At 39.6% G+C, this 17,686-nt stretch overlaps 2 protein-coding genes across 7 annotated transcripts in view; one reads left to right on the forward strand and one right to left on the reverse strand.

The window, feature by feature from the left end:
• The window catches only part of CCDC122 (coiled-coil domain containing 122), a 30,071-nt gene extending 26,672 nt beyond the window's left edge, over positions 1-3,399 (reverse strand). For 2 of the 3 annotated variants that reach the window (XM_070407462.1, XM_070407460.1), the window contains exon 1: positions 3,224-3,399. The gene's annotated coding sequence lies outside the window, so the exon portion shown is untranslated. Of the gene's footprint in view, positions 1-1,347; positions 1,363-3,223 lie in introns of those variants that run through there. The other variant, XM_070407461.1, reaches the window with a different exon arrangement.
• A 640-nt stretch (positions 3,400-4,039) lies between these two features.
• On the forward strand, positions 4,040-15,864 carry LACC1 (laccase domain containing 1). Of its 4 annotated transcripts, none has more exons than XM_070409024.1 (7): positions 4,040-4,960; positions 5,260-5,875; positions 6,510-6,688; positions 7,465-7,630; positions 12,287-12,512; positions 13,512-13,672; positions 15,746-15,864. In XM_070409024.1, the coding sequence occupies exons 2-6, from the start codon at positions 5,317-5,319 to the stop codon at positions 13,669-13,671; spliced, it is 1,290 nt and encodes a 429-aa protein (XP_070265125.1). In that variant the 5' UTR covers positions 4,040-4,960; positions 5,260-5,316; the 3' UTR covers position 13,672; positions 15,746-15,864. The 4 variants fall into 4 exon arrangements, with proteins under 4 accessions (XP_070265125.1, XP_070265126.1, XP_070265127.1 ...); XM_070409025.1 differs by having other exon boundaries at positions 4,040-4,254; XM_070409026.1 differs by having other exon boundaries at positions 4,040-4,231.
• Positions 15,865-17,686: the final 1,822 nt, after the last annotated feature.

Consider the following 17,686-nt stretch of genomic DNA (forward strand, 5'->3'; position numbering starts at 1 on the left):
GGCAACACCCAATAAAGGTGAGTTTTTTGAATGTTAGATACTATGAAAGATTATAAAAAAGAGATCTTACTCGGCTTCACAAGTGTCTTTAAGGTATTTTCCTCTTAAAGGAAGAAAATCTTGGGATAGCTTAACTGATGGTTTAGAGCAGCCGTGGGCAAACTACCGCCCGAGGGCCAGATCCGGCCCGTTTGAAATGAATAAAACTAAAAAAAAAAAAAGACTGTACCCTTTTATGTAATGATGTTTACTTTGAATTTATATTAGTTCACACAAACACTCCATCCATGCTTTTGTTCCGGCCCTCCGGTCTAGTTTAAGAACCCACTGTGGCTCTCGAGTCAAAAAGTTTGCCCACCCCTGGTTTAGAGGCATAGTTTATGCAAGAGATACAATGCAGAACTCTATTCAGCAGGCGTATAAAGAAAAGGCCTTGGCTTTCTCAATCTAGTGACAAATGAGCAAACAGTTGTTTTAGGATAAAACAAAATATTTACGGTATTTATGTTATACTTTTTCATGACTCTCTGGTTTGACTGACTTCCTTTTAAACAGATTTATTTAGACACAATTTATAAACCAGCATGTTTAGCCTTACAAAAGATAGTGTACAATTCAGTGTTTAATTTTTTTTTTTCAATTTATTGCTTGGCTATAGGTCCATGCCACATCTATGAGAGGGCTTCTTTTGGATGAACAAAATGCTAAAGAAGCAATTGATTCCACTTGGTGAGGAAATGGGAATTCAAGGAAGGTTATGTTTGAACTTGAAGGGTCTTGAACAAGTAACAGTTAAATAAGTGAAGGGAACCAATGGGGGGGAGGGACATCTGTAATACTTTCAACAATAAAGATAAATTTTTAAAAAAGAGAGAGAAGAGTATTCTAAGTGAAGAAATAGCACATGTAAAGGATGAAATCATGTGGCCCTCCCAAGGAACAGCCTTGAGTTTGAATGGCTTAGGAATGGGGAAGTTGTTTTTTCAAAACTAATTATGCATATGAATCATCTGTAGAGATTAAAACAAAAGAAAGCAAAACATGCCTAGACTTGACCACCAGAGATTGTTTCAAATGTATATCTGGAGTGGAGTCCCTGGATTTATATATTTATTTACGGATTGATTGAGTGTTAATCCTCACCAGAGGATATTTTTTCCATTGATTTTTAGAGTGGAAGGGAGGGGAAGAGACAGAGAGAGAAACACTGATGTGAGACATATAGATTGGTTGCCTCCTGCCTGCACACTGACCAGGGCCAGGGATTGGGCCAGCAACTGAGCTTGAAAGGGCGAGGGCTAGGCCCTCCATCTTGCCCCAGGGTAAGGGCTACGTCCTCCATCTTACCTTGGCCACCCAGGGTAAGGGCTACGTCCTCCATCTTACCTTGGCCATGTGCTTGGCAAGGAGCTTCTTCCCGGAAGTCTAAGACTCTGCTAGCCACACCCAGGAACAAGACATGACTTGCGCCTGGCCAATCGGCAGAGCACAGTCCTTTCTCCTCCCCTTACTCCAACCCCCCCTTTAAAACCCGTCTCTAGGCGGGGTTCTCTCTCTTGGCCACTTGGCTAGCCAATGTGTCGGTGAGTCTGGTGGACGGGGAGCTCAAGCTAGCCTGAAATACAGACTCTTATGCTTTTGCATCGGATTGGCTGGCTCCCTGATGTGGTTTCTTGGGAATCTTGAAATCATCTGGGCATAACAAGCTTGACCCGAATCAAACCCAGGACCCTTCAGTCCATGGGCCAATAATCCAACCACTGAGCCAAACCAGCTAGGGCTGGATTTATTTTTTTAAAGTTCTACTTGTCATTCTGATGTGCAGCCAGGATTGAGAACCATGGCAGTTGGTGACTGGAGATGAGGTAAGGGTGTTAGAAGATGAGCAGTAGGACCAGATGAAAGGAAACAGTATGTCAATAAAATAGAATGACAAATTCTCTCTTCCCTGACAGCTTCTCTACATTGAAATGTTTTAAAAAAAATCTGTCACTATTGTAACATGACAGAAAATTAATTCCCACCATTGTCTAAAAAAAAAGGAAAAATGTGTTAAACTGGCTTTGTAACTAAAAGACTGTGGGGCGCGGCTATAGTGTTTTGGACAGGTTCAAGCCTTGGACTGAGGAGAGGGCACAGTCCTCTCATTGCCACGTGCAAGTCCCAGCTTGCAGGGCAGAGCCTTCCCAGCACAATTATAGCCAACAGCTATAGTTGTAAGCATGAATCTGGTCCAAACACGTGGCCCCACGTGCCTGAGTGATAGAGTTCAGGTGCAAATAGTTGGGTAGGATTGGAACCAATGAGAATGCTGTAAACATCTTGGTCACGCCCCTACTTTGCCTTGTGACATCTGCTGTAAAATAAAGACAGGGCTTGTGAGACCCAGCTCATTCTCTTGTCTTTTCTAAGCCTTTCGCCACCCCCACTCAGGGTCACTGAACCAGGCTGAGCTGGCGTGGCACCTAAGGCGCCGTGGGGCTGAGTATGCCATGGCCGTGCCGGCTCCCCACAAAAGACCTCCTATTCTGGGTTAGTGATCCCATTCTCTAATCCGGTCGCCACCCCTTTGGGGGTCGAACGACCCTTTCACAGGGGTCGCCTAAGACAATCGGAAAACAAATAATTACATGTTGTTTTTGTGATTATTCACTATGCTTTAATTATGTTCAATTTGTAACAATGAAATTGGGGGTCACCACAACATGAGGAACTGTATTAAAGGGTCGCGGCATTGGGAAGGTTGAGAACCACTGAAATAGAAGCACTTGCTCCCTCCAAATGCTGTTCTCAACTCCCAGATATGCAAGATTCTTTCTCCTTCAGGTAAAGCTTCTCCGGCCCTTATCACCTGAGCGACTATAAAATAAAAGGCATCTCTGCCTCCCATCACGGCCAGTTCCACTGAAAATATCCTTTCTCCTACTCTTTACCACAGCATCCGTCTTCCACATCATGTTTCATTTTTTAAAATAAACGGATGTTATACTCTTTGGGGGCTGATAGGGTATGCTAACTTGCACCTTTATCACAATTTTAATGGTTAGTAGCTTCTAATTTTCTAGTAGCGGCACATATTTTTATTTATTTTAATCCTCACCTGAGGATATGTCCTCATTGATTTTTAGAGAGGAAGGGAGAGGGAGACAGAAACATCCACGTGAGACAGAAACGCCAATGGGCAGCTGCCTCCCGCCCACCCGACCAGGATCCAACCCCAGACCTGGAGGCGCGCGCTTTTGAAAGGCCAGCGGGGCCCGCTGCCGCTCGGGGGAGGGAGCCGCGCGGTGCAGGTCCGGCGAGAACGGCGGAGGACGGTCCAATCCACGAACTCGGTTCTGAAAAAACAAAACGTGAAACAAAAATCCCCCTTAGGAGGCCCATGACTTAAACCTTGGACAAAACAAACTGCCTGCCAGGCGCTCAGGCCGCGCGGCCGCGGGCCTGGGCTCTGGCGGCTACCGGGGTCCCGGCCCCCCGTAGGGCAGCGAGCCGTCCCCCCTGGACCGAAGGGCGGACGCGGGGAGGGCGGCCCGCGCCGAGCGGAGTCAGCGCGACGGGATCCGGGACCCGCCGCCCGCCTGGCTCCGGCGCGAGGGCCCTCTGCGCTCTGGTTCCTGTTCCTCTTCCCTCCATGGGGCCGCGGGGAACGGGCTCGATGGGCCGCCTTCACCGGAACTGCTGACGCCCCCGCCCGCCGCGCCCCACTCGCCAGGCCTCCCAGCCGCTCGCCCCGGCCCGCAGTCCGTCCGCAGCTGCGGGGCCCTAGGCAGGCGGCGCCCGGCCGGTCCGCGCTGAGGTGGCCGCGGCGGTCCCTGCGGGCGCGGGGCCGGACTGGGACTTCAGGGGACTCGCCCGCGGCTCCGGGTGTCGCTGGGCTGGGCCCGGGGTGGGGCTGGGGTGAGTGGGGAGGGTGGGGCAGAGCCTCACCGCAGGCCGCGGGCGGGGGTGGAGCCCAGGTTCAGGGCGGGCGGCGGAGGGGCGCGGCCGCGGAGGGCGTGGTCCCTGGAAGTCCCCGCGGGCGGGTCCGGGCAGGTGGAGGCGGCGCCGCGCCGGGAGCCCCGCGGGGCCGCCCGGGCCCGCCCGGGACAGGCGCGTCCTGTGGAGCCTCACGGTCACCCGCTTCTCCTGATGTCTCCACAGCCCGCGATGCAGCCAGCGGGAGGGCGTGCTGGCCGGTAGGGAGCGGACGCTGGGCGCGCGGCGAGAGGAGGCCTGGCCCCGGGGTCACGTGAGAAGGCTCACCCCTATTTTGTAAAACTGCTCTTTGGAATTCTCTGCTATTCCTTAGACGGCCTCTTATTCTAAAAAAAAACAACAACTTTGCTTTCTAGCCTGCCCTCGCCTGCTTGAATCATGGGGAAGATAACCTTAGTGTCTGGCCTTGTGGGCCGGAGACCAGATAGCCCATCCTCTCCCCGCCATGCCGGTGCATTTTTTAATCGGATGGAACTGTGTAGTTTCTGCCCACTGAGCACGCATAGGGCTGGCTCCTTAACAACAAGGGAAGCTCTGCTTGTAGCTCCGCTTAGCATGTGAATTCATGTTCTCTAAGCCCCGCAGAGGAGAGAGCTGACTGCAAACTCTCCGAGCGCTGCCTGACTTACCCGGGTCCCTGTGCGGGCGGAGCGGTCCCAGCCCCGGGCGGCAGGACGGCAGAGTGAGGAGGCGGCGGAGGGAGCGGGCAGCAGGGTCTCTCGCACCATCCCAGCGGCTCTGTGGCAATTGCCGTGCCTGGGGACTGTGTCAACCCTGGCGAGAAATGCATAGTCACTTCGGCTTTTATCTCTTAAAAACGCGATTTTTAAAGTGCGGCTCCGTTTAACCTACTGAATGCAAGGCCCCCGTATTTCTCATGAAGGGATGTGACCGACCCTGGCAGTCATGTCAGGATTGATGATATATCACATACATTGATGCCATGTCGTTTAAAAAAACAGGACTTTGTCTAAGTCAACAGGTAAATTCCTATTTAAAAATTCCCTGTATGAAAACAAAAACAGAGGAACTGTTGCCTTTCTGGAAAGATGTACACATCCTTTTGGAAGATGAATTAGGAAATAGCTTTGCTTTAATTGTCACGATTCTCTTATGACAATTTTCTGACTTTCCTGGGAGGGGTCTAGCGTTACAATTTTGGTCACATTTTTAGATCAATGCGATTCTTCCCCCCCCTCTGCCCCCCAGCCATATATTTCTGTTGTAACTATAGGATTGATCTAATTTTGCATTCTTATTTATGCTAATATTTTGTTACAGGTGATTTGGGGGGGGCACAAAAGTCTTCTTTGAAGAGCTGTGTACAGTTACTGCAGGATGGCAGAAGCAGTGTTGATTGATCTGTTTGGTTTGACATTGAACTCTCAGAAAAACTATCCGACATTACTGAAGACATTGGATGCTGTTAGATCCCACCATGCTGCCAAGGCCAAGCTCCTCTGCATAATGTGTTGCAGTAACATCAGCTGTGAAAGCAACGGTGACCTTGATACTTATGAATTAGAAACAACCAATGGGTTGTCAGCTCTCTTGAGAGAATTCGAGATTGTTAGCAATCCCAGTATGGCTGCCTCTTTGTATACCATTAAACAGAAAATTGATGAAAAAAACCTGAGCAGCATTAAGGTAATGGTACCCATGCACCGGACGACATTAATGAAGGCTTTTATTGATCAACTCTTCACTGATGTTTACAATTTTGAGTTTGAAGATTTACAGGTAACGTTGAAGGGAGGTCTTTTGAAACAGTCCACTGAGATAAGCATGATCACAACTCAAGAACTAGAAGCTATACAGAATGAAATAGAAACATATTTGAGAAGTCTGCCGGCACTGAAAGGAGAACTAACCATTCTCACAACTCCTTTGATCTCAGGTATATTACACACTATCTGTTGTTTTCACCAGGCATGTGAAAAACCGGTCATTCTTTAGAAGCTGTTCACTTCTTTTTTTCCTTCTTTCTTTTGTAGACTGTCTGGGCTTATGTGCTCATTACCATCAGTTGAAACATGGGAATGTCATGGGTGGTCTGGTAGTGTTAGGGATATTAAGGGATAGTCCCTTAAAAGCCCTCTACATAAATACATTTGCTTTATGCAAATTAGCTTTAAGACAAATCCCCAGGCTTCCTTTAAATGATATTTCCTGTTTAGCAATTCTGAAATCTTAACTCATTGTCATCATTACAGAATAGTGAAATTTAAAACAGTCAATCTTCTTGGTTAAATGATATTTATTATGAGCTATAGACTATTGGGAATAACAAAGACAAATGGGACAGATGATACCCTTTGAAGAGCAACAAACCCATAGGAAAGTTAAAACAAACACAAAGCAGTGTATAATAAGAACATCCGGACTTACAAAGTGCTATAAAAATTAGGTGCCAGATAAACAAAAGCAGGCTGAAATGATCAGGGAAAGTCTTACCAAGAGATAGCGTCTTTAATGCTTTTTATAGTCTTTTGTATAACATACTTATAATCTTCATTACTTATCTTCAACAGACATTTTCATACATGGATTTACTACAAGAACAGGTGGGATATCTTACATACCAACTCTCAGCTCATTCAATCTCTTCAGTAGCTCCAAACGAAGAGATCCCCGGGTAGTTGTTCAAGAAAATCTGCGTAGGTTGGGGAGTGCTGCAGGATTTAATGTGAAGAAATTTTACAGAATAAAGGTAAAATTATGTTTCATATTTTGGAAAATCTGAAGTATATTACTAACTCTGCTAATGATTAATGGACCTTAATCAAGCTATTTAATTTTTGCATCTGGTGTTTTATGTAAAACGTTAGGATAATTCTTAGAGTAGATGTTTTTTGATTTGTATACCATAGCCTAAAAATATGTGTGTGTGTGTCACACACACACATATGACAGTTCTATGGGAATATATATGTATATATTCACCTGGAGCTCCTCACATGTAAGAGTACAGTTAACTCTCAGAGAATATAGTACCACTGCCCATTTTGATTTAGAAGAAAGGTTCCTGAACTGTGGAAGAGAAAGACCATTCTTTTCTAAGTTAACACCAGGGTACAATTGATGAGACAGTGCTTTGTTTGTTACAGAATTCTAGTTTTAATTGAATCTAGGAAAAGTAAAAGTATCATTGACTTGGTAATTAATTTCTTTCAATGAATTAGTTCATTGTGGGAAGTACTACATGTAGAGACCCATCTCTAGTAGGAGGTATTCATGAAGGACAGTATTGAATTTTAACATGTTAAAGTCTGCTTTCCTTTGAATAAAATATACAGAAATTATAATACCAAAAGTTAAATAATAATAAATTGGTATTTTTACCATATATAGAAGGGATATATATAATAAATGCTAGTAATCTTAAACTGGTTATATAATTTTGTACAAAATGAATACTTTCAGAAAAGCTTATGGTATGATAAATCCTACTTTCAAGACATTTTTATTGCACATCTTTGGTATTAGACAGATCATGCCAATGACGTCTGGGTTATGGGAAGGAAGGAGCCGGAATCTTATGATGGAATCACCACAAATCAGAGAGGAGTCACCATAGCAGCTCTTGGTGCTGACTGTATACCGATAATTTTTGCAGATCCTGTCAAAAAAGCATGTGGGGTTGCTCACTCTGGTAAGCATATTTAAGCATTTAGGATTTTACCATTTTTGTAGCACAGGACAAATTGTAAATTTTTTCTGGTAGGCATAACAGACACATAAAGAGTTAATTATTTTACATGGTGATAGGTATAAAGATGGGGTAGGTTCAGCATACTCCTATTATAGAAGCAGATAAAAGCAGTAACTAAGTCAATTTATATGAATCAGAATAGAATTCCCCCCAAAAATGGTACCTAGGCTGATTCCTCAGGAATTTGTAGAGTTTGGCTAGGTGCCATTGTTTCTCAGGAGGGGTGCTGGGAGCATTTTGGGCAAGATAATCTTACACTGCAGACAGTTTGCTTGGCTTTCGAAATTTCCAGTTGTATTTAAAAAAAAAAAAAAAAGCCTTCATGCTTTTCAAACACTCCCCAGGGTGTGACACTACCACTGAGAAGCCTTGAAGTCTAGACAATGAGGAATAGGAAGGTGAGGCATGTTGCAAAGAGGTGTTCATAAAGATGCAGCAGCATGTGTAAAGATATGGAGGTTAAAAAAAAAGTGAGAAATATTTGGCAAATTGCATTTAGCTTAATATGCTAAGAAAAAATAAGGTTTTTTAGATTATGTGCTAAGGTTATGGAATTTTATTTTCTGGAGGTGTTTTAAAATACTGTTTTAGGTTATCCAGTGGTTGTATATCTCTGTGAAGTGAGGGATGACCTTTTGGATTCCCTTCTATTTGTAAATCTATGACTAAAGTAAAAGAATTAGACCACTAGACATTGCTAAAGTTATTTAAAATTTGAATCTTATTTCCTGAATATAAAAAGGGAATATTATTTGTTACTTTTTAGGTTTAAAACATTTTTAAAATATCAAAGATAAAGCTGATAAAATGAAACTATTGAAGAAAAACAAAGTTAGAGGTCTCATACTTCCTGATTTCAAAACTTATTACAAGGCTATCGTAATCAAAGCAGAATGGCATAAAGACAGATATATGCATCAATAGACTAGAATAGAGAATCCAGAAATAGACCATTTCATATATGGTCAGTTGATTTTTTAACCAGGTATGTAAACTATACAATGGGGAAAGGACAATCTCTTTAACAAATGATGCTGGGAAAACTGGATATTCACATGGAAAAAATGGATGGTAATATCTTACAACATATAAAAATTAACTTAAAAATGGATCAAAGAAGTAAATGTAGAGCTAAAGCTATAATACTCGAAGAAGAAAACAAGTGTAAATTCTTTTTTTTAAAATATATTTTATTGATTTTTTACAGAGAGGAAGGGAGAGGGATAGAGAGTTAGAAACATCGATGGGAGAGAAACATCAATCAGCTGCCTCCTGCACACCTCCTATTGGGGATGTGCCCTCAATCAAGGTACATGCCCTTGACCGAAATAGAACCTGAGACCTTCCAGTCTGCAGGCCGACGCTCTACCCACTGAGCCAAACCAATTAGGGCAGTGTAAATTCTTATGATCTTGGATTAGGCAATGGTTTTTTAGATATGACAATAAAAGCACAAGCAACAAAATTAAAAATAAATGGGATTTCATAAAAATTAAAATTTATCTGCATCAAAGGACACATTCAACAAAGTGAAAAGATAGCTCACGGACTGGGAGAAAATATTTGCAATTCACATATCTGACAAGTGATTAATATACAGAATATATAAAGAACTTCTACAACTCCACAACAATAGTGCCGGAAACCAGTTCCAGCATGTACAGCAGATCTGCATCTGGGAATGGCTAAAGGCATTTCCCCAAACCTGAATAGGATACATTAAGTTGATTCTTGGTTGCCAGACAGTTAAAGGGCATCTTAATCTACATGTTATTGCCTCCTACTGGCCAAACACCTGAACAGCCGTAGGCTAATCCCCCCATTCTGACAATGGACTCTGTACAAATCCCTGACCCTTTGAAGTGTGTATCTCTGCTTCGCCTCAGGACAAATTGTGTTAATAAACAGCTTGGGGTCCTGGGCACAACGAGAGAACCTAAGACCTTAGACTTAAGACCTTAGATCTTAGCTCCTTTAGCTAAGCTCCTCTGACCCCCAAATGCCTTTCAAAATTATATCTCGTCTCCGGACTCTTTATTAGTCCCTGGATTCTTATTTAACATCTACAAACAGCCTTCTCCAGATTTCTGAACCCTTCTTGATGCTGGGACAAGAACCCCAGCACAACAGAAAACAAATAATCTATTTAAAATATAGGCAAAGTATTTGAATATACATTTCTCCAAAGACAATATACAAATGACTAACAGCATGTGAAAAGATGCTCAGCATCATGAATAATTAGGAAAATACAAATCAGAACCATAATAAGATATCCCCTCATACCTCTTGGGGTGGCTAATATTTTTTAAAAGGAAAATAACTAGTGTTGATGAGGATGTGGATAAATTTGAACCCTAATGCAATACTGGTGAGAATGCAAAATGGTGCAGATGCTATGGAAAATGGTATGGTGTTTCTTCAAAATTTTTAAATAGAATTACCCTATTATCCAGCAATTCTACTTATGAGTATGTATCCAAAGTAATTGAAAACAGGTTCTCAATAAGATATTTGCACTCCCTTAGTAATAGTAACATTATTCACAACAGCTAAGATGTTGAAGCAACTCAGTGTCTATTGATGGATTAATAGATAAGCAATGTGTGCTGTATACATAAAATGGAATATTATTCAGCCTTAAAAAGGAAGGAAATCCAGCTCGGCTGGTGTGCTCAGTGGTTGAGCATCGACTCATGAACCAGGAGTTCAAGGTTCGATCTCCCCCCCTGCCCCCGTCAGGGCACATGCCCAGTTTGCTGGCTCAATCCCCAGTAGGGGGTGTGCAGGAGGCAGCTGATCAATGCCTCTCTCTCATCATTGATGTTTCTATCCCTCTCTCCCTCTTCCTTCCTCTCTCTGAAATTAATAATGACATATTAAAAAAAAGAAGGAAATTCTGATGCATGCTACAACATGAATGAACCTTGAGGACATTATGCTAAGTGAAATAAGCCAGTTACAAAAAGAAAAATATTGTATGATTCCACTTACATGAGGTACCTGGAGTAGTCAAATTCACAGAAACAGAAAATAGAATGGTGGTTTCTAGGGACCAGGGAAGGTAGGAAGGGAGATTTATTGTTTAAAACTTGTATATTGTATAGAGTTTCGATTTTGAAGATGAAGAAGTTGTAGAGAGTTGTTGCACAACAATGTAAATATGCTTAACACTACTAAGTGTCTTTTTATAAAATTATTGCTTAAAATATTACAAAGAGTAGTACATTTGTCTCCTTTTTTTCCCCCCTTGACCTTCCCCCAGCCTCCCCTACCCCCCAGTGTCTTGTGTCCATTGGTTATGCTTATATGCATGCATACAAGTCCTTTGGTTGATCTCTTACCGCCCCTCAAACCCTCCCCAACCTTCCTACTATAGTTTGACAGTCTGTTTAATGCTGCTCTGCCTCTGTATCTATTTTTGTTCATCAGTTTATAATGCTCTATATTATCCATAAATGAGTGAGATCATGAGGTATTTTTCTTTCATTGACTGGCTTATTTCACTTAGCATAATGCTCTCCAGTTCCGTCCATGCTGTTGCAAATGGTCAGAGTTCCTTCTTTTTTACAAAAGCATAGTATTCCATTGTGTAGATGTACCACAGTTTTCTAATCCATTCATCCGTTGATGGGAACTTAGGCTGTTTCCAGATCTTAGCTATGGTGAATTGTGCTGCTATGAACATAGGGGTGCATATATCCTTTCTGATTGGTGTTTCTGGTTTCTTGGGATATATTCCTAGCAGTGGGATCAATGGGTCAAATGGGAGTTCCATTTTTAACTTATTGAGGAAACTCCATACTGTCTTCCATAGTGGCTGCACCAGTCTGCATTCCCACCAGCAGTGCACGAGTGTTCCTTTTTCTCCACATCCTCTCCAGCACTTGTCGTTTGTTGATTTGTTCATGATAGCCATTCTGACAGGTGTGAGATGGTACCTCATTGTTGTTTTGATTTGCATCTCTCAGATGATTAGTGACTTTGAGCATGTTTTCATATGTCTCTTGGCTTTCTAAGTGTCTTTTTAAATTGGTTAAAATTGTAAATTTTATTTTATTTTTTACATTTTTTAAAAATGAGGGGGAAAATGTAAGGGAGGGAGAGAAAGAGAGAAGAATAAGAAAGCATAATGCCAGTGGAAACTAAAAGTACAGAACATTTTTAAAAGGAAGTGGAAGGGACACCTCTCCCCCATTAAATATCTCTTCTGTAACAGGGGCTATGTATAATATACCTCATTTAAAAGCCAGTATTTTAGTTAATTAAGTGATTAGTTAGCTCCATTTTGTGATTCAATTATTATTTCTGGATTTGGAAAAAAACACAAACTGATTGTGCTTATTTTTAACTTAGATAAAAATTAAGGTAAAATTGCTCTGCCTGGTGTGGCTCAGTTGATTGGAGTATTGTCCCTTATCAAAAGGTCTAGGGTTTGATTCCCAGTCAGGCCAATTGATGTTTCTCTCTCTCCCTCTCCCTTCCTCTCTCTCAAATAAATAAATAACATATCCTCAGATGAGGATTAAAAAAAAATTAAGGTGAAATTTTGTTATGTTTTAACTGTCCTTATCTCTTTTTCTTTCTGTTTACCAGGTTGGAAAGGTACTTTGCTAGGTGTTGCTATGGCTACCGTGAATGCTATGATAGCAGAATACGGTTGCAGTTTGGAAGATATTATTGTCATACTGGGACCTTCAGTAGGACCTTGCTGTTTTACTCTTCCAAGGGAATCTGCAAATGCATTTCATAATATTGATCCTGAATGTGTGCGGCTATTTGACTCACCAAATCCCTATATTGACATTCGTAAAGCCACCAGGTATGTTTGATTTCATTCTAGAACTGCAAGTTTTTAATGAAAATTAATTTAGAAATCAATTAGTAACTCCAAGAAAAATTCATTTGGCAAATATTGAAATAGCTGTCAAATACGTGTACACAAAAAAACTAATTTAAATATGAAATCTCTTCTCATCTAAGTTTTAATAACAGACATTTTTCTGGCTGGTATCTCTTTGATTTAAAGGAGAGGTTAAACTTCATAGAGAAAAGTTGGAATGTGTTTTACTTCATAGTTATCCCTCAGCTAAATTCTCCTAAATATAATAAACTATTAGGAAACCGATATTTTAAAAATTCTTTGTATTCTCTAACTAGAGAAATATACTTCTCAGCAAAAATATGGATTTGTGAAGTTTTGCTATTAATAGCTGTTAAAATTATGTGTCTTTTCTACAAAGGAAAATTGATGTCTGATTTGAATCATGTTTCTATTCTACTCAGCTAAACCTTGCCTAGGTTCTGTCTCATTTAGCACATTAGCAGAAAGGATTGAAATATGTTAAGTGTTACTTGCAGAATAAGTATCACTAATTGATAGTCATATTTCATATCATAAAGTTTTATGGAGAAGCAAATTTTCTGTGAAAAAATGGTAATAGGAGAAAGAAGATAGGAGGGTCAAATGACTAAAAGGCATGCTCTGTCTGAATCAAAGGAATCTTGTCTACAAATAGCCTGGTAACTTTAAAGTTCCTTCTAAAATAAGATCTTGATTTTTATTACAAAATCCTGTACTCAGATTATATCTGCAGTACAATATGAAAGGTTGTATAGTTCATATATGAATGTAGGTGACAAATGGTGATAAAATCTACCATTTCCTGACTAGTCCATGTTCTATAGCTGAATAACAGTTTGCATTGTTCCAAGCATATCTTTCCCAGAATTCTTTTACACCAATATCCATACTTATTTCATATTGCTTTGGCTTTTGGTAAAATAAACTTGCTATCTTTTGAAAAATCTTTATCATAAGGATTCTTCTAGAACAAGGAGGAATTCTACCACAGAATATCCAGGACCAGATACAAGATCTCAACCTCTGTACATCCTGCCATCCTGAGAAGTTCTTCTCCCATGTCCGCGATGGCCTTAATTTTGGTACACAGATTGGCTTCATATCAATTAGAGAATGAGGTACAGTACCTTCTTTTTCCCCTCTCCCCACTTCTCCCCTTCATCCTTCCTCTTTACTCCTTTTCCTCCCCTCATTTAAAAAAATAATTATATTTAACTTTAAGCCTTTATTTCTATAGGCAGAATTAAGTTTCTGCTTGTTAGTAAGACAGCAGTGGTAGAAAAGATACTTTTCAGTAGTATACTTGAATATAAAGAGCAGCCACTGCTTTTCCTAGTTAATGAAAAATAATCAGGTAGGCATATGTTAAAGGTATTGAAATAAAATAATTTATTCTTTAAAAAATATCTGTACATTTCTAATCATAACATCCCTTTAAAAAAAATAAATTTGTTGGGGGCAATATTGATTAATAACATTATATGTTCAGGTATACACCTTTATAATACATGGAATTTATTTTTTTGTAAATAAAGTTTTATTAAAACACAGCCATACTCATTTGTTTCTGTATTGTTCCTGTCTGCTTTTATTCTGCAAAGTTGAGTAGTTCAGACAGAGATTGTATGTTTCACAAAGCCTAAAATATTTCTTTCTGGCCCTTTAGAGATAATTGGCCAACTCCTGCTGTAGATAATCAGTTAGAAAAAATCTAGTTGAAAACCAAGCTAGTTTGTATATGTGAGAATTTCTTGTTATTCTAGACTTTAGAATATTTCTGCAAAGTTTCCTTCTCAAAACCAAAAAAAAAAAAAAATTGTTTTTAAGAAGGTATAAGGATGTTATTTTTCAAAGTCTGGTCTCCTGTCACCATGTATTTGACACCCTTTACCCTCTTCATCCTCCCCTCTCTCTCCTTCCCCTTTGATAACCACCATACTGTTGGGTGTGTCCATGAGTTCATCTGTTTGCTTGTTACTTTTTAAAAAATATATATTTTTTATTGATTTCAGAGAGGAAGAGAGAGAAACATCATACAGAAACATCACAGAAACATCAATGATGACAGGGAATCATTGATTGGCTGCCTCCTGCATGTCCCCTACTGGGGAGCGAGCCCACAACCCAGGCATGTGCCCCCGACCGAGAATCGAACCAGGAACCCTTCAGTCTGCAGGCCAACGCTCCATCCACTGAGTCAAATCGGCCAGGGCTGCTTGTTACTTTTTATTCTATATTTCACATATCACTGAAATCATATGGTTCTTACCTTTTTCCATCTCACTTATTTTACTTAGCATGATACTCTGGAGATTCTTCTATATTGTCGCAAATGGCAGTATTTCATATTTTTTATGGCTGTGTATATTTATCTTATCTTCTTTATCTAATCATTGGTTGAAGGACACTTAGGTTATTTCCATGTCTTGGCTATTGAAAATAGTGCTGCAGTGAACACAGGGGTACATATATCTTTACATATAAGTATTTTCAAGTTTTTCAGGTAAATACCCAAAAGAGGGCTTGCTGGGTTATAACATCCTTATACCTTCTTAAAAACAATTTTTTTTTTTTTTTTGGTTTTGAGAAGGAAACTTTGCAGAAATATTCTAAAGTCTAGAATAACAAGAAATTCTCACATATACAAACTAGCTTGGTTTTCAACTAGATTTTTTCTAACTGATTATCTACAGCAGGAGTTGGCCAATTATCTCTAAAGGGCCAGAAAGAAATATTTTAGGCTTTGTGAAACATACAATCTCTGTCTGAACTACTCAACTTTGCAGAATAAAAGCAGACAGGAACAATACAGAAACAAATGAGTATGGCTGTGTTTTAATAAAACTTTATTTACAAAAAAAAATAGGAGCAAAGTTTGGCCCACAGACTATAGTTTGCTGACACCTGATTGACAGTCATAGAGCAATATTGAATGCAATTCCAACATATTACCAATTATTAGATTTTTTAAAGAGTTATAAAAAAATATTTCATGACCATGATTTAGCACTGACCCTTTAGCATAAATCTAATCTTCCTTAAAGTTACTTTTAATTGAATTAATCCTTTTAGTCTTCAAAATGTCTTTAACCCTTTAACATACAAGAGTTTAACAAACTAAATGATTCTTACTTTGATATTCTAGTAGTATTAGTAAGGATCTCATATTTGATTTCTATTTATTTTTACAGATACTTGACTGGATTTTTAGATAACTATTTCCTGCCTCCTTCAAACCGACTGCAAGAGAGAAATTTAGTTGTTTGATTTACTTAACACCAAAAGGATTACAATGGAAAACTCATGTTTAGGGTAAATGTTCACTATTATCCAAAATCCAATGATTTTCATTCGATTCTAACAAGAACTGACAAAATAATCAGTGGGATGTGGTTTATACATTTTATATAGGTAAGGATTATTCTTAAAGTTTGTTTCTCTGTTACATAAATCAAGACTAGGTCTGTTCAGTTCAGGATTTATTGGGTACCCTCTATCAGTCACTGTATGAAGCTTGGGTGAAATCAAAATAAGTAAGACTTTTTCCTTTTGAGTGTAATGCTGTGGAGGAGATAAAAAACTTCGAACATTTTAATTTTAATAGCAGTAAGAAAAACTACAGAAGAAGGAAGGATTAATACTACCTTGAAGGCAGGATAGAGAAGATATTACAGAAAAAATGGATGACATGGGCCTGAAAAATGTACAGACTTTTGACAAATGAAAACAACCATAACAGATTAAGGGAACACCATGAACTAGGACATGAAACTGAAAGGTAACATGTTCTAGAAAGAGAAGGGTGTGGACAGAAATTACTGGCAAAACAGGTTAGAAAGATTATTTGGGATCTCAAATGCCATGTCAAAGAGTTTAGAGTTTATTTCCAGGCAAGGAATAGGCATAAAATGTAAGGGAGTGTTTTAAGGTCCTTAGCATTACATTGAGGAAGGTTGATAACTTTCTAATTTTTCACTGGGTATTATTTTGTTTGAAGTTTACAAATTTACAGAATATTTTACTTTATGTATGAAAATATTCAAAATCCAAATAAAGATTGTTTGATTATCTATGATTTTGGATTATCTGTTCCAAAGTATGTAGTGAAAAGTTGTCTTCTTCGGTTTTATTCAGTGAAAAGTATGGATTCAGTAACTCAGAAGCAAAATGACTAGGTTCTAAGTAATCACATCTTATTGCCTCTGTAGGATCTCTGTCACTCTTCAGCATTTGTGTATAGGTTTCTGGGACATTTAGTGTGCAACCACAATGATAATTTTTCTTTAATTATTTTATTTTATTTTTTTTAAATCCTCACCCAAGGATGTTTTTTATTGATTTTTAGAGAGAAAGGAAGGGAGAGGGAGAGAGCACCATCAATGTGAGAGAGAAACTCGATCTGTTGCACCCCAACCGGGAATGGAATCTGAAACCTGGGTATGTGCCTTGATCAGGAATTGACCCAATGACCTTTCAGTATACAGGATGATACTCTGACCAATTGAGCCTCAGGGGCCAGGGCCACAGTGATATTTTTTGAAAAGTCTTATTTTGTTTTCAATCTAAGCACTTAACTTTGCATAGGAAATATCAGTTGTAGTTTTATTAAGAAGAGAAATTAGCCCTAACCGGTTTGGCTCAGTGGATAGAGCGCCGGACTGCGGACTGAAGGGTCCCAGGTTTGATTCTGGTCAAGGGCATGTACCTTGGTTGCGGGCATATCCCCAGTAGGGGGCGTGCTGGAGGCAGCTGATCGATGTTTCTCTCTCATTGATGTTTATAACTCTATCCCTCTCCCTTCCTCTCTGTAAAAAATCAATAAAATATATTTTTTAAAAAAAGAAGAGAAATTAATTTTAGAAATCAAACAGGAGTTCATGATATGATTTTTGGAGGTACTAATTACCAAACTAAAAGTTATTTAATTGTACTTTTAAATTATGGGTAGTATAGTGACTAAATATGCTATACTCCATTGCTTTGTAAAACATGAAAAACAAATCTTTCCACTAGAAGTAGTATTTCTATAAGTAGCTATGCTCTTTTTAAGTTAAATTACTAGTACAGGAAAAAAGGAGGGCATTTAATGTTAATTAATGTTTTGCTCTTAATTTAGATATAATATATTATAG

The sequence above is a fragment of the Myotis yumanensis genome, unplaced genomic scaffold (genome assembly GCF_028538775.1).
Source record: "Myotis yumanensis isolate MYYU_CA2020_CCGP unplaced genomic scaffold, mMyoYum1.0.hap1 SCAF_3, whole genome shotgun sequence".
In the NCBI taxonomy this organism is placed as follows: Eukaryota; Metazoa; Chordata; class Mammalia; order Chiroptera; family Vespertilionidae; genus Myotis; species Myotis yumanensis.

Bases quoted from the DNA above. Each gene is read 5' to 3' on its own strand.
- LACC1 (XM_070409024.1), top strand. From the start codon at position 5,317: ATGGCAGAAGCAGTGTTGATTGATCTGTTTGGTTTGACATTGAACTCT. The intron at 6,689-7,464 runs GTAAAATTATGT...CTTTGGTATTAG, and splicing joins AGAAATTTTACAGAATAAAG to ACAGATCATGCCAATGACGT. The intron at 12,513-13,511 runs GTATGTTTGATT...CTTTATCATAAG, and splicing joins GACATTCGTAAAGCCACCAG to GATTCTTCTAGAACAAGGAG.